The sequence below is a fragment of the Alligator sinensis genome, unplaced genomic scaffold (assembly GCF_000455745.1).
Source record: "Alligator sinensis unplaced genomic scaffold, ASM45574v1 scaffold140_1, whole genome shotgun sequence".
Lineage (NCBI taxonomy): Eukaryota > Metazoa > Chordata > Crocodylia > Alligatoridae > Alligator > Alligator sinensis.
The window spans coordinates 3793734-3809527 of NW_005841836.1; the positions used below are offsets into that span (position 1 = coordinate 3793734).

The following is a 15794-nucleotide window of genomic DNA, read 5'->3' on the forward strand; positions in this document are numbered from 1 at the left end:
GGGCAGGCCCTGCTGTTGTGGACGTCCGCTAGGCTTCCCCTGGGTCCTACTGCCCTTGGTTCCAGTCATTTTTGACAGGAACCAAGGGCAGATAAATATTAATTTTCTAAATTTTTTAGGGGCCCCCGCGGGGCCAGACAGAATGGTCTCACGGGCTGCATCCAGCACGCGGCCCACATTTTGCCCACCCCTGAGCTAGACTGTTCTCAGTGGTGGCAGAACAAGGAGCCAACAGTCTCAAGTTGCAGCAAGGGAAGTTTAGGTTAGGTTAGGAAGAATTTTCTCACTAGGAGGGTAGTAAAGCTCTGGAACAAATTACCCACAGAGGTGGTGGAAGCTCCATACTTGGGAGTTTTCAAAACCCAGCTAGACAAAGCTTTGACTGAGTTGATCTAGGTGGGAATGGGCCTGCTTTGAACAGGGGGTTGAACTCGATCACTTCCTGAGGTCCCTTTCAACCATAACTTTCTATGATTCTATGAATTACATATCTGAAGATTTTAAAATCTTCATGGCACAGGTAACCAATTTAGCAGCAACTAGGCTTTCTTGAAGTTGTCAGGGATATATTACCTATTAAGGTTTTGGATTAGTTAATGCAAAAAACATAAATATCAAAAGATCACCACATGTTCAATAAATCTAGTGATCTCTTTAGCATGGCTGGAAGCAATTCAAACTTCACACTGTCCTCAAAGCTGTATGTACCCCACTTGTAAAACACTACTCCTAGATAAATATGCACTAACTTATTTAAAGGTAAAACAGATGCATTTACAAAAGAAGCAGTATGGCACTATTAATCTTTTGACAATGTTTTCCTAAGAAAAAGAGAGAAAGGAAAAATAGAACTGTCCAAAGAGTAAACTGGAAGTAACATGCAAGTCAAGTTTCTTCCCTGTCTTCTTACAGCAGAGCCACACTTCAGGCTGCAAAACAATTTGGATTCTCACATCTGAAATCTTTGGCAGCCAGAAGAGGGCAGATGCCTATACCTGTTCCCACCAAGTAAACTAGCAACCTCTGCAACAATCTATTTCTTTCCAGATGCAGAGTATCTACACAAATTGCTTTGCAAGGACAAAAACTGAATGAAAGTGGATCTAATATACCAAGCTTAGCATTTAAAGGGTTTTCTTTAACCAAATGGTGTTACCCACTTGTGGAGACATTAAAATATAGAGCTTTTTAATAATGCCTCAAGTAAATACAAACTGAAGCAACCAGAAACTAACTTCAGGTTTCAAAACAATAAAAAGTAGTTAAGCTACCACAGCAAACAATAAAAGTACCACATTTCTCATTATATCAGCTGGAAGGAGTATCTTGGGGGTTTATAAATATAGTTCCTCAGTTACACAGACAACTAAAGCTGCAGTAAAACATTTCTTAAAGTCCTGATCCAAGACGACATCATAGATTATAGACACTAAGAACCTCAGCAAGCCCCAAAAGATCCCTGACCCAAGTGCACTTCTTAGACTCTAACTTAAGCTTTACTGCATATTTCGAAGAATGCTGATCTACCTAAACATGAAGTAGCTGAATGCTTTGGAAGACTGGCATACAATTTTGAGGGCTGCACCTCTCACTCCACTGATCTTGATTTTTGTACTACAGTGGTAGACAATACAGAAGCATGTCAGCTGACATTTCTGAAGCTAGATTGTGAGCATAAAAAACACATATTTAAGGTATCTAACCCAAATTACTGCATTCACTTGAATACGAGATGACCCCCCAGATTTATTTTTTTTCCTGCTGCAGCAGTGAAAAGGGGACAAATTCAAGGCAAACCTCCAATAATTAGATTCTATACCTGGAAAATAATAACAAATTTACACTTTTTCCATATATGGAATCTAATTATTGGAGGGACATCTTAAAATCAGGATCATCTTCTATCCAAGTAAATACAGTATTAGGCTACTAAAGCTTTTGCTTACTGTTTGTGTTCCAGGCAATGATTTAACAAACACACTGCCATAGCACAGATGCAGTAGTTATTTAGCAAAAGCTAAGGCATTGTTTCTGTCTGCTATTGGATGCCATCTGACAATTTTGCCAGTGTCCTGCCAGTAACTATGAAGTCTGAATTTAAGATTAATTTTTTGAGAGCATTACATATCACTATATTTGCCTTCTTTAAATTGCAAAGATAAATGCAAATATCAATTAAAACTTCATGACTACTAATGTATCAAATAGTATTTCTAACGAAAAAAATGAATGGGGGGCATATGTAAATTTTCAAATCTTGACTACATCCTCTCAGATTAATCCCTGCATGCATCTTAGAAAGAAGTGGGCCTAAATGTGCATGTGTATTTACTGTATAGAAAAAGACCACAAATGTATAGAATAAATAAAATATATCTTCACATCAATGAGCTATTTAAAAGTACTTCATTAAATTAATATAACAGTATAGAATATGTATATATGGAACCTACACGTGCATGCATTACAACGTTCTAAAATGGATTTTTTTTTAAGTATCAAACCGAAAACCTATTACATAAAACAAAAATGGGAAGACCCTTGCAGCAAAATAAATCTTAACAGAGGAAAATTTCAGAAACATATCGCAGGCTTCCGAGATAAAAGCCAAACTAGTACAAAAAAGTAGAAAGCAAGTAAATGCACCGCTTTAGCAAAAATGTGTATTTACTGTACTGAGAAAAAAATGCACAAAGATGCTTCTTGGAATAACTTTAATGTGTCTGGAATTAATTCAAGCTCTTTTCCATGATATGTACATGCATGAATTTTTATTTCTTTGGCACAGAAAACTGTCAAACACATGAATAGTTATTTCTATTTTATGAGAGGAAACCAATGGTAATAAAATGCAAAATAACTTTCTTGGGTTGTTCTTATTGGTATTTTATAAATACATCAATATAAGCATCTCTTAACTTGACATTGTATAATATTTCAGCTAAGTAAAAGATAATGCACAAAACAAAAATTTACAAATTAGGGAAAAGATTTTTCAATGTTTCCTCTTCCTAACTTTGGATGTTTGTTATTATCATCTTTTTCTGCAATATGTTTTTCTCATCCACACAAGTAAAAAAATATCAGTTCTAAGTTTTTATGTCTCTGAGCTCTAGGTGAGTCACCATACACACAAACCTCAATATGATTTGCTGATTCAAGAACATGGAGAAAAGCATGTTTATGGAAGTGATTGATAACCATGAACCACTTTAAGTTGGATCAGTTCTTAGCACTGTTTAATGTATACTCATAAATATAGGCTCAAATATTACAGCATAACAGTATAAAATGACTATGCATGCTATGGAAAAAAACAGCCTAACGCCTTATTTTATTTAGAAGATGAAAGATTGGTGTATAGCATTAAAATAATTACTTATGTGCAATCACAAGTGAAGGATTTTTCAAACATTTACTACAATTTTAAATTAATGAAGCTGTAGAGATCAAAAGCCTCTCTAATGCAGAAATTAACTAGGAGTATCAAGTAAAGCAGCAGGAAATCTTAAGAGAAATTCCAATGATTACAAATGCTGTTTTGAATTTGAATGTTAAATGACAGTTCTTTTAAAACAGATCAATCAGCAACTTAGTATTCTCTATATACCTCCCTCATTTGTGGTGTGTCTTATTTTTTGTTCTGTAAGTGGCCGCCTCAACTTTATTGCATCCATGAGCAATTAAACTAGAAATGACACTAGAAAAACATTTCTAACTAGAAAAAAAAAGAAGTGTATTATACAGAAATTCCTAAATCATGTGTTTAACTAGGTGCATTTTATAGTTTGCTGTCTGGAGCTGACTTCACCTGGGTTTTTATTTACAGAAACTATTTACTCTGGTATTCCATAAAATTTATACTTACCTTGGCAGCCTCTGCATCACACGGTACAAAGAGTGTGCACAATACAGAGCACCTACTCAAAGAAACACACTCACCAATACACACTGTGAACTTTTACAAATATTACAAGGGAAAACGTGTTTGACTATCAACAATTTTTCGCTAGTTCGCTTTTATGCTAAGTGTGCTTTTCTAGTTTGATGTTGCTTACATTCTAAGTATTAGGGCATTTTAACTATTCAATACCAGAGTTGTTAGGCCTTAAAATAAACCTACTTTGACAGAAGTTTCATAATGATATTTTCATCACTGTCCCTTACTCCCCAGAATAACATTTTAAGCATGTTTAAGTTAGCCTGATTTCACATGCTGTAACCTAAAAATAGTACAGCAGATGTAAACTGGGCTCATTTTACTGAAGGATTTCTCCTCAGATATCTTCTAATCCCACCCAAAAAGCCAAGACCACTCAATTTTTCAGCCTATTTAACCCTGACAGTGGGTTTGAGAGATACAAGGATGCCTGGGTCTGTGGTCCTTCTACATATTTAAATTAACATTGAACTCATAAATGTAAAGACTGAAGAATTGGGCCCAGGATGAACAGTTACTAGGACTATGCGAAGCTTCAGTCCCCAATTTAATTCGGCAGAGATTTGGCCCGATTCGGTGGTCGAATCCCCGAATCTGAATCGAATCAGGAGACCCTTTAATCTCTCCGAATCAAAACCCTCTAAATCAATTCGGAGAGACATGGTGATTCAGATATAGACAAAACTTTAAATGTTTTTTCTACATACCTCAAGGTACCAGGTGACTCATGAATGCTGCGATGGTGGAGCGGATGAAGTGCCCCAAAGGAGTGCAGGAGGCTCCCCAGGGCAGTCAGCAGCAAACCCAGAAGTGGACCAGAAGCACTTCTGGTCCATTTCTGGGTCTGCCAGGGAACGTGTGGGGGCCCCCCCGAACCCTCCTGGCTCAGCAACTGGTGCCCCCTGGGTCTGGGGGGGGGGATGGGAGGGCGGCACCCAGGGTCCCCCCATGGCTGATCACCGAGCTGGGGGGGTGGCGGCACAAGGGGCCCCCCTAAGCACTTGGTGGCAGATCCGGAAGTAGACTGGAAGTACTTCCAGTCCACTTCTGGGTTCCCCACCAAGCATCTTCAGATTCGGGTTAAGCCGAATAAAATCAGGGACAGTGATCTGAATCAATGAATCAAATCACTGTCCCCAGTTCAGGCCGAATCCAAATCAAATATGACCCGCTTCGCACACCCCTAAATTTAGTTACTGTATATTTATAGAATTAGCAAGTGCAAAGAGATAACTAGATGGATCCGAGTCATTTCTCTTCAGTGTTAGAGGCTGCTAGGAAATGCATCTAAAGGAGGACCTGGCTCATGCTCCTGCCATGATTATATATTCATATGCATTTCTTAGAACCCTCTTGTTCCTAACCCAAGAGGAGCTTCTTTTGAACCCCAGCACAGTTTCTACCAATCTAGAAATGGGTTTTCTGCCTTCTAAACCTTCACTGGCAGGTTCAATATGAATCAAACCAAAAACTATATGCCTTTTTAATTTATGCAAACACCTGTATAAAAAGCTCTGCATGACAGTACAACTGGAAGTGGTAAATGTTCATTAACTGCATAAGCCAAAAGGCAGTTAATACTTGACTTTTTGGACAAAACCTTCTTAATATAAAAACAACGAATGGGGTAAGCAGAATTTCAACATGTTTATTAAGTTTACATTAACATACTGAAATACTCTTGTCCTTTTTAAATTATGTGTTAAGTAACTAGATCATTTTTATCTTTCCAGACCGTAAGTAATAAAGAATTTAATACATTATTTAAGCTCTACACTATCCTCATGTATTTTAACGTTACTGAAAAAATAAAAAGACAGTAATTCTGAAAGAGGGAATAGAACGGGCTATACTAAATACACTTCAGATATAACAGCAGTATGTCACAGACTTTAAGGATTATTTTGCATGCTTTCCCCCCAAAAAATTAAGTTTTCACATAGTACAAACCTAACATTTTTAACTGGAGTAAAAATACATTCCTGACAAGTTAAATTGAAAAACATCATTAAGTTAAAGGCTATCTAACTTTAAAAAAATATCATACATACCTTAGGCTCTAAGAAGCACCCTTTAAAATATCGATACTGAATAGCATCTCCTCTAGTAAGTTCTACTGTAGCTTTCCATAATATGCTGTGGAAGAACAGTTTAAAAAGTTTTATTACATTCATTTTTCTGAAGATTTTTTTTTTTTTTTTTAATAGATCCAAATCTAGATTTCAGCCTAATGTATACTTAAAAAAAACCTGAAAAAGTTGCTACACTTAAGACAACATTAAGTTTTAGGAAAGCAAGCAAAAACACACTTATTTGAAAATGACAGTCTTACTAATGCCATTTTCTTTTGTCAGTTTTTTTTAAATGTTGGATATAGTTAGGTCAATTCAGTAAGTCATCCTGGACAGAATGGAAAGCAAATACAGATATGCAAATACACCAGCATTCTTGCATCTTGTAGAGAATATGCGAGTTTATGTAAAGATATTTTAAAATAGTTTGCGACGTAAAAGAAATGTTGCAATATCAAAATTAAGGTACGGCAAACTTGTTACTGCTACAGCCATTCACTAAAAATGCTGCACTAAGCCATTCAAAAAGATACGACATTGAGAACGCTGCTCTAACCCATGCATGCAGCACTGTCAGCCTTTACATAAAAAAGCAAGTCTGCAGTTTAATTGCAATCAGACATGCATGCATTTCTCCATGCATGCATGCATAGATCTGAAAATATGCCTTGCTGTAGTTATACAAAAAAGCTGTCTTAATCAACTTAGGCAAACATGGATAAAGTACATACTTAGCATTTATACTGTATTTTTCATCTGTATATCTCAAGAGCTTTACAAAATGCAAGAATTCTCAGAGTCTTTTAACAAATGGAAAATGAGATGAAAAAAGGTTAAATGATCTGTCCCAAGTTCACATAGAAATCAATGTCAGAGTTAGAAAAAGATCCCATAAGCCCTGACCCTCTGCATTACACAGACAGAGTATTATTGAAGAAATATCCTAAATGTTCCACTATTTTATTTACATACTAAGTGAATTATGTTAATGAATCAAATTAACTGTGAATGGAGATTTTATAACAAACCTTAACAATGCAGTACTATACAGATTTAGAAAGAGAATGCAAGTACCTGGAAGATTTTATAATACAATACTTATTAACTATGTTTTAGTGTCAATGACCCTTAACAGCACTATTATAAAATAAGTTTTGGCAAATATTATCCTGAGAAATGCTATTGCCTTATTTTAGCTGATGGCATCATTCAAAACTAAAAAAGGACATGTATTACTTTAGTTACATCTCCACCATATTCTAATTACTTCAGCAGACATCTTGTGTTTAAAAATGTTGGGCAAACATTTAGGCAACTTAGATCAAAATTCTAGGGAATTTTATAAATAGTGTATGTAGTTTTTAGAGTTTGAGTCCAGGGTCAGAATGAGCATTAGCTCAGTATCCTTAAAAACTTACCACCCATCAGCATAAACATCTGGATGAAGAATTACTGCAAGCTGAGGATTCCAGTTGCCCAAAGAGTTGCAGCTCCCACATACTGCTATAACCTCTCCTAAAAATAGAATCATCGTTACTAAGGCTCATCTTTCATTAGAAAGTATAGATAGTACTTCAAAGGATTTAAAACCTTAATTTTCATGATAAATAAGACCACCCATTCAGCACTCACTGATTCAGTTTCAAACATTTTACCACAAGACTACCATGCCAAATTCTCCAGCAACAATGCTGTTCAAACACATCTGGAAAGAGGACAGGTAGATTTCCAGGGCAAGGTTCTTAATGCCAGGTCAGTTTTCTTAACACACATTTAAAATGGTTTACGTTTTCTTAAGCAGACTTTATGCCCAGTAAGTAGGGTAACCATGTGTCTCAGTTTTGCTGGGACAGTCCCAGATTTTGTAGGCCATCCCAGCCAATTGGTGAAAATGGAACCAAAAGTCTGGGTTTGGCACCACTCTTCCTGCTCTGCCCAGCCTGACTCCTCCTGAGCAGCAGCTGGAAGCAGGGTGGACTGAGCTGGATGCTGCTCTTCCTGCCTGGGATAGAGGGAGAGCTGCTGTGAACGCAGGCTACTCACGTGTGCATGCGTGCAGTGCCCTGGGCAAACTTGTATTTTGGTGCCTTTTGGCACCCTCCTGAGCAGTGCCTAGGGGTGGGGGGCAGGCTGGGCTGGGCACTGCTGAGATGGTGAGGGGGGGCAGTGTCCCAGATTTCCTTAAAAATACCTACCAATAAGTAATAACTAATCTTTGTGTTTTAAAGCAGCCTCTCAGTTTGTGTCACCTATCTGCCTCTGAACCCAGGTGGATCATTCTGGCCTGCAGCTGGCAAAGGTTGCCTAATGCTGTATTAGAGCATTTAAAAGTGAGGCCCAATGCACTGAGAAGCAAGCTGAAAAGTACTGATCTGTCACATGTACACATTAAAAAGACACCACAGCTTTTTTCCACAGTACTATTAGATAAAACCTGGGTTCTAATTCTAAAACTGGACAGTCAAATCCTGCCTCTTGAATTTACTGTTTGCATGAATTTTATATTCTTCCTGGTTTCTTTATTTTCTAAACCTGGTAGGAATCAGTAAATTAAATACTTATCACTCAGAAAGATACAGCTCGCCAGGGCTATATTTAAAAGACCGTGATAATGATATCTAGGTTGCTGTAAAGTTTACTTAGTGTTTGTAAAATGCTAGAAGAACCTCAGATAAAAGGCACGAGAGAAACGCACATACGTAATACACCTGAACTGATATTACTTTGCTCAGTACAGCTTCCCTTATTTGCAGGATTTTTCCAGGCTTTTCATATAGACCAATTTAATTAAAGATTAATTAGTTCTTCATGATGAACTCAAATGAGTTTTTCCCCAGATGGAATCATAGAAAAGCACAGCTAGAAATGACCTCATGAGGTCATCTAGGGAAGCTCTTCAGTCAAGACAGGATCGTCTCTGACTAACCCATCCCAGTCAACTGTCTATCTAAGTCTGCTCTTAAAGCAACCTGAAGAAGAATGGTTCTTATTTAAAAATTTACTAACTTTATACCAACAATACAGATGGTTAATTAAAAGATATCATCCCCCAAGATCCTTGCCTCCTACCTAATTCCTGGACCGTCACAGATACAACATCATTCTAAGATTACCATAACCTGCTCTTGAAAATTTACAAGCATGGAGATTCCACTACCTCTCTACTGAGAATCTTCAACCTAAATTTCCTCTGTTGGGGAAGCAAACCAGTATGCTGTTGCTTTTTTTTTTTGTTTTGTTTTGGTTTTTTTTGTTAAATAAACAGGAGCTCATACTCTTGTTTCTGGTCTACTGTAATTGTAACTCCCTGGTTCATCTCTGCAGTACTGGAGCCTAGCCAATTATTTCTCAGTCTGTATTTGGGCATGCAATTATTCCATCCTAAGTGCAGGACTTTGCACTTGTCCTTGTTGAATTTCATCCAATTGATTCTGGACCAGTTCTCCACTTTACCCAGATTGTTTTGAATCCTAGCCCTACCCTCTAGTGTCTGGTGTTATCAGCTATCTCTTAAGTGCACACTCCATACAACCTGGTGTTATCTATTTGTTAAGTGTACACTCAAACCCATCCTTCAGATTAGTAATGGAGATATTACACAAGACCAATATGTGATAGTACCCTCCTCTTTCTACTTTTTCTAAAACCTTAGGAACAGTTCTAGGGTGGATTTACAATTGGTTCACTCTCTCATATCTTATATCTATTTTAAGCTGTAGGAAAAACAATTTAAGAGAAAATGTAACATGATTGTTTTTGGAATATGCTACTAGAGAGCAGGATTTCTAGCGCACAGGCTGGCACAATCAGTGACAAAGCCAATGGTTAAAGTTGATCAGAATGTGAGAAGAAACTACCAAACTGCAATAGGAGGAGGATGGACATGCTGCCCCAGGAGGTTCTCTCCAGTCCTGTTTTAATTTTGGTGGCTGAATTCATAGATCTTCATGTCAAAGTGTTTTGTCAGACTGTTGTGACTGCATGAAACAGGAACAAGAGAGCTGTCTTTCTCCAGTTCTTATTTTATGCCCATTCACAATAGTACCCAAGAGCTTATATACACAAGAGAAAAAGCATAATTAGAAGCAAATCATATTTTCAGGCATCAGACTGACAGCCAACATAATTCAATTACCATATTTACTTGAATTTAAGATGACCCCCACCCCCCATAATTAGATTCTATATATGGACAATTTATAAATGTGTTATAGCTTTCCAGGTATAGAATGCAATTATTGGAGGGTTGTCTTAAATTTGCTCCCCCCAACCCCAACTGCTATAGCAGAGAAAACAGTGGCCGATGGGGTCAGGTAGCCCCTTTACCCTCTGTCCCACCAACTTCCTCCCCTGTAGCCTTGCTACCCCGCTGCCACCTGCACCCCCACCCCCAGCTTCCCACATTCTCTGCCCCTATGCACCTACTCCCCACAGTTTCTGCTCCTTCCCTCCATACTAACTCCCCACAGTCTTTGCCTCCTCCCCCCACCTCCCAACTCCCAGTCTCTGCCTCTTCCCCACACTCCCAAGAACATCACTGTCAGGCACTGCTTAGGCTCCGTTCCCTGCCGAGTCACTGAGCACAGCACATGGAAGCACAGCCCTTGCCAGGCCATGAAGCAGTGGCAGTGCTGCTGATTGGCTGGGCAGGGATGGAGTTTCTCTGTACTCCATGCTCAGGAGGAAATCCAGCCTAACCCATACCTGAGCTGTGCCTAACATTAAGAGGGAAGGGAGGAAAAGGGGGTGGGGGGGTAATCTGCAGAGGTCAAACAAAGGGAAAGGCAGGAGGTTGCTGCGGGCCTGACTCTCCCCAATCCAAACTCAGGGCCAGAGTCAGAGCCACAGCAGTCTCCTTCCCCACACCTCTGCTTTGTATAAAAATCTAAGATGAGGAGCTCCTTCCCTCCCCCCCACACTGACTGGAATGGGAAAAACTTTGTCTTAGATTTGAGTAAATAAGGTATTCAGGCACATATGAAGTCTTTGGAATTGTGCTTCATTCGCATTCCCATTTCGGTGCATGCCACCACTTGAAGTTGACTAGAACGGAGAAAATAAGTTGCTGAAAACCAGTGGATCCACTTCATCCAAAATTTGTATCCACCTTTCCCCTCAGAAGATGCATACCCAAGAGGACAGAAGACTTCCCATGAAGAAAACAGACAGGTGAAACTGTCTGTCCAGTATCAGGTACTGCAACTACTCTTCCACCAACAGAAGTAGGGAAGTTGAGAGCTCAAGATACTCCTTAGTCAAGTACCTGTTTCTCCCACTCCATGTTCTAGTGAACCTTCATTCATCAAGCTCAGAATGGGAAAGGAGATGAGCTCCCTCAAGCCAAAGAGGGTATTTTCCCCTCATTTTAGCAGAGGAAACAGCATAGCAATTCCCAATACCCTTCCTTCCCACCCTCTTACTTTAACCCAGAGCCTAGAGATTCTCTTAAAAAGACATTTCACCTCTTTGCTAACAGAGAAATTAAATTACAAACAACATTTTACTATTTCACAGTAGCAATACAAGATTTAAGTCATTAATATAAATCTGTTCGAAATCCACATTAGAAAGGGCTAAGTTATTGGCAGTGGTGGCAATGATCACTCCCATGGGTCAAGAAAAGGGTTGTAGCTGAGTCTGTTGATGGCTAAAGCCGATCCTAGAGCCACAGACTTTTTGGCTGGTGCCACAGGTGGTAGTTAAAGGGAGGGCTGAGCAGCAGATTTCTCAGTCTTTTCCTCAAAGACGTACCTTCTCTCACAGAGCATCACCACATAGCCCTGTCCCAACCTAGTTTTTCCCAATTTGTAATGTTAATGTTACACTTCTTAATGTTTGCCTTGAGAGTGTCTTTGAAGCATTTTCTCTGACCCCTGCATGTTCTTGGCTGAGTTGGGAGTGTAACACTTGTTGGTAAACGTATATCAGGCATGTGCACACAATGCCTTGTCTACTGCAGCTGATGTTGAATAATCAATGCTTCTATGCTGGTGGTGTTAGCATCAGTAAGGACACTGGCATTTGTGCAATGATCCTTCCACTTTATGCCAAGGGTCTGCCAGAGGTAGCACTGCTGAAGGTGTTCCAGGCTTTGCAGGTGGTCCCTCTAGGTTGCCCAAGCTTCACAGCCATATAGAGGAGAGTTGGGATTACCACAACCTTATATAATAGGAGTTTTGTTCGAGTCCTGATGTTGTGATCGTTGAACACATGACAATTCAGTCTTCCAAAGGCAGAGCTGGCACATTGGATCCTATACTGGATCTTCTTGTCCATGTTGGCCTTCTTTGAGAGATGATTGCTGAGGTATGCAGAGCGCTCAACATTCTCCGGCCTCTAGCCATTAAATGAGGATCTCTGTTGGGGAAGTTAATTGGTCTGGAACAGGCTGGTGAAGCCCTGTTGTTTTTTCTAATGTTAAGGGTCAGTCCCAGGTACTGGTATATTTGACAGAAGCAGTCAAGGGCTGTTTGTAGGTGCTCCTCAGTATGTGCAATGTCACAGATGAGCATCTTGATGACTGAAAGATGAAAAAAACAACAACTGGTGCGATCCAACAGCCCTGCTTGACACCAGTTCAAATGGCAAAGGGCTCCGTAGTGGAGCCACTGCATAGGATGGAGGCATTCATCTGATCACGAAGGAGTCTTATCATGGTGATAAATTTCACTGGGCAGCCAAACTTTGATATGATCTTCCCATAGAGCCTCACGGTTATCAGTCGAAGACTTTGGTTCCGGGCAGTGGTGCTGGCATTTTTCCTGAATCTACCAGGTCACAAAAATCATGTCCATGATGCCTCTTGATGGTCTGAAGCCACTTTGAGACTCGGGAAGGATTTCCTCAGCAAGAGGGAGCAGCTGGTTAAGCAGAACTTTAGCTAGTATCTTCCCAGCAATGGAAAGGAGGGCAATACACCTCAATAGTTTCTACAGTCAGACTTATCTCCCATTTTTAAATGGTGACAGTATTGGCATTCCTTAAGTCAGCAGTAATTTCCTTAGTGTTCCAGATTTTAAGAAATAGTCTGTGGAGTTGGTCATAGTTTCCCCACCAACTTTGAAGACCTCAGCTGGTATGCCATCGGGGTCAGATGCTTTGTTGTTCTGCATCTGTCTTATCACCTGGTGGACTGGCAAGTGCTTCCCTTACTGGATGCTGTGGATGGATTTGATAATTTCATCAGTCACTGTCAATTCTCAGTTCAGGAGCTTTTGGTAGTGCTTCTTCCAGTGGTTTTTGATGGATTCATTGTCTTTGAGCAGTGTACTGCAATCTTCAAATCTAAGCGGGGTGAGTCCGCAAGACTGGTCCGTATACAAACTCGACTGCACTGAAGAAGTATGACAAGCATGTCCTGATGGTCAACAAATTGTTACATTTCTTTCGCCCTCTCTTCCCACCATTTGTTCTTGATTTCTTAAATCTTCCTCTGGGCTTCAGCCTTCAGCCTCAAAAAGTTCCCTGCTTCTGACTGGACATAGGATGGTTTTGCCAGTCACAGAAAGCTTCTCTCTTCTGATCGAGAAGGGCTTTGATCTCAGCATTGTTTTCATCAAACTAGTCCTGATAGCATCGGGTGATAAAGCTAATTAATTCCATGAAAGCCTCATGGATGGTCTCTTTTAGAGTTTACCAATTTTCCTCAACAAGTGTTATACTTTTCAATCCTAAAATTCGTGAGTTTCTTACTGAGATGTGTTTGGAGGGCTTCACAGTTGCTAGGGGTCTAAAGGCATTTGATGCTGTACCATCTTTGGACTGATCTGCGTTGCTTTTTGATGTTTCAACACAACCCTGATGGACATGACTGGTCCAGCAGTTATCAGCTCTTCTCATAACATGTGTGATATTGAAGTCTTTGAGATCACATGCTCTTACAATAACATAGTCAAGGACGTACCATTGTTTCAAGCAGGGGTGTTGTTGCCCTGTTGCTTTGTACCTATATCACATTGTTTGAAGATAGTATTAGTAATGATAAGGTCATGCTCTGCACATTTACTGGGTAAGAGAATGCCATTGGAATTAGCCTTGTCCACTCCTTCCTTCCCAAAGGTGCCCCTCCACATGTTAAAGTCCCAGCCAACTCTCACACTGAAGTCTCCAAGGAAGATGATCCTGTCCTCTTTCAGGATGGTGGTCAGGATTTCATCAAGGTCAGCACAGAACTGTTCTTCCTTGGCAATGAGTGTTGGGGCACATGCACTGATGAGGGTAGCAAATGAACTGTTGGTCAGTTGGAGGTGGAGAGTAATGAGGTGCTTGTTAATGTCAACAGGCAATTCAGTCATTTGGCTGACAATCTGGTTCTTAATGGTGAAACCAACGTCATGTATTTGCCTGTCATTTGCAGGTTTTCCTTTCCAGAAGAATGTGTATAACCATCCTCCCCCTCCCTCAGTTGGCCCTTGACTGCATGTCTGGTGTCACTGAAAGCAGTGATATTGATGTCTTATCATGAGAGTTCTCAGGCTACAATAGCTATTCAGGTTGTCTAGTAGGGTTCTTACATTCAAGGATGCAAAATCAATTTTTGTGTTTGACGGCAATTAGTGATCCCCCTGGAAGCAGTTATCCAGTCAGGTAAGATAAAGTGGGACAACCTATGTTTAGGGCACCTTTTTTTAGCCCCCACGCTACATGGGGTGAACAGAGGGGTTCCTAAAAGGGACTACTCAGTCACGATCACAGCTGTTGAATTACCCTTTTGTCCCGTATCAAGGGTGAGGAAACCACCACATGACCGCTGCCTATGCATCAATCTGTGACTAGGGACTCCCGGTGATCACTCTGCCTGTCCCTTATGGTCCATTGCCGCAGGACTTTTTAGAAGTTATGGTATTCTTATTGGTTATTGTAGTAGATGCTGGATCAGTGGGAGAAGCCTGTGCATGACTTGTTTTATGAGAGGAGGCCGTTGTGCCTCAGCAACCGCATGGATTTTGGCGGAGGAGAAACCTGTACCTGGTGGCAAGGAGGTCCAAGACAACTGGGGTTACTCTTCCATTGCAGCCTTCATCTACCTTCACAGCCATTGAGAAGTATTCCTTCTGCATCTGCCTGCTCCACCCACCGAGGTCTTGCATTATGTTGGACTGCTCTTTGTCTGGTACCTCACCTTTGACCTTACCACCATGGGTGACCCTACCAAGAGTACAAGATGTCTGTTGCTGTTGCTCTTCGGGTTATCAGTATATGCAAGCCTCTCCACCCCATCAAGGTGGCAGTCCATGGAAACATGACTTGGAGATAAACCCTTTAACACTGTACAAAATATTGTTTTTAAATAAGACCTTCCTAGTGTGGTAATACTTTAGAATTTGTAATAACTTTCCTTCTATTCTTACTGTTTGTCACAGGCGGAGAAAGACCGGGGAGACTCCCGAGCCCGTGGAGGGAGCCCCAGAGCCAGAGGCAGGGGGCGGAACGGAGAAAATAAATAAATAAATAAAATAACTTACTCACTGCAGGACGTGAGGAAGAGCAGGGATGGCCGGAGAAGCTCGCGCGTGGCCTGGACGACGCCTTAAGTCACCTGCGGTTGGCGGGTGACGTCACTCCTAATCGCCGGCCGGCAGTGATAAAAGGGCCGGCAGCGGAGAGGAGCGAGGTGCACGCATGGCTGCCGGGAGGGAGCCTGGCCGGTGGAGTCAGTTGCAGGTGCGGAACGCCGGAGCTGACTGCCGGCGCTCGCCGCAGAGAATTAAAGAAGCCCGGGGACGAGCCAACACCCGAGGACAGTGCGACAGTAGCGGGTGAGCTGGGTGAGGGGTGGGCAA

General features: G+C 40.7%; 1 protein-coding gene across 2 annotated transcripts in view; it reads right to left on the reverse strand.

The window, feature by feature from the left end:
• GPCPD1 (glycerophosphocholine phosphodiesterase 1) overlaps positions 1-15794 on the reverse strand; it is a 122853-nt gene that overhangs the window by 44066 nt on the left and 62993 nt on the right. For both annotated transcript variants that reach the window (XM_025202104.1, XM_006015429.3), the window contains exons 3-4: positions 7431-7527; positions 5992-6076 (exon numbers count right to left, since the gene is read on the reverse strand). In XM_025202104.1, coding sequence (XP_025057889.1) covers positions 5992-6076; positions 7431-7527 — 182 coding nt within the window. The remainder of the gene's footprint in view (positions 1-5991; positions 6077-7430; positions 7528-15794) is intronic.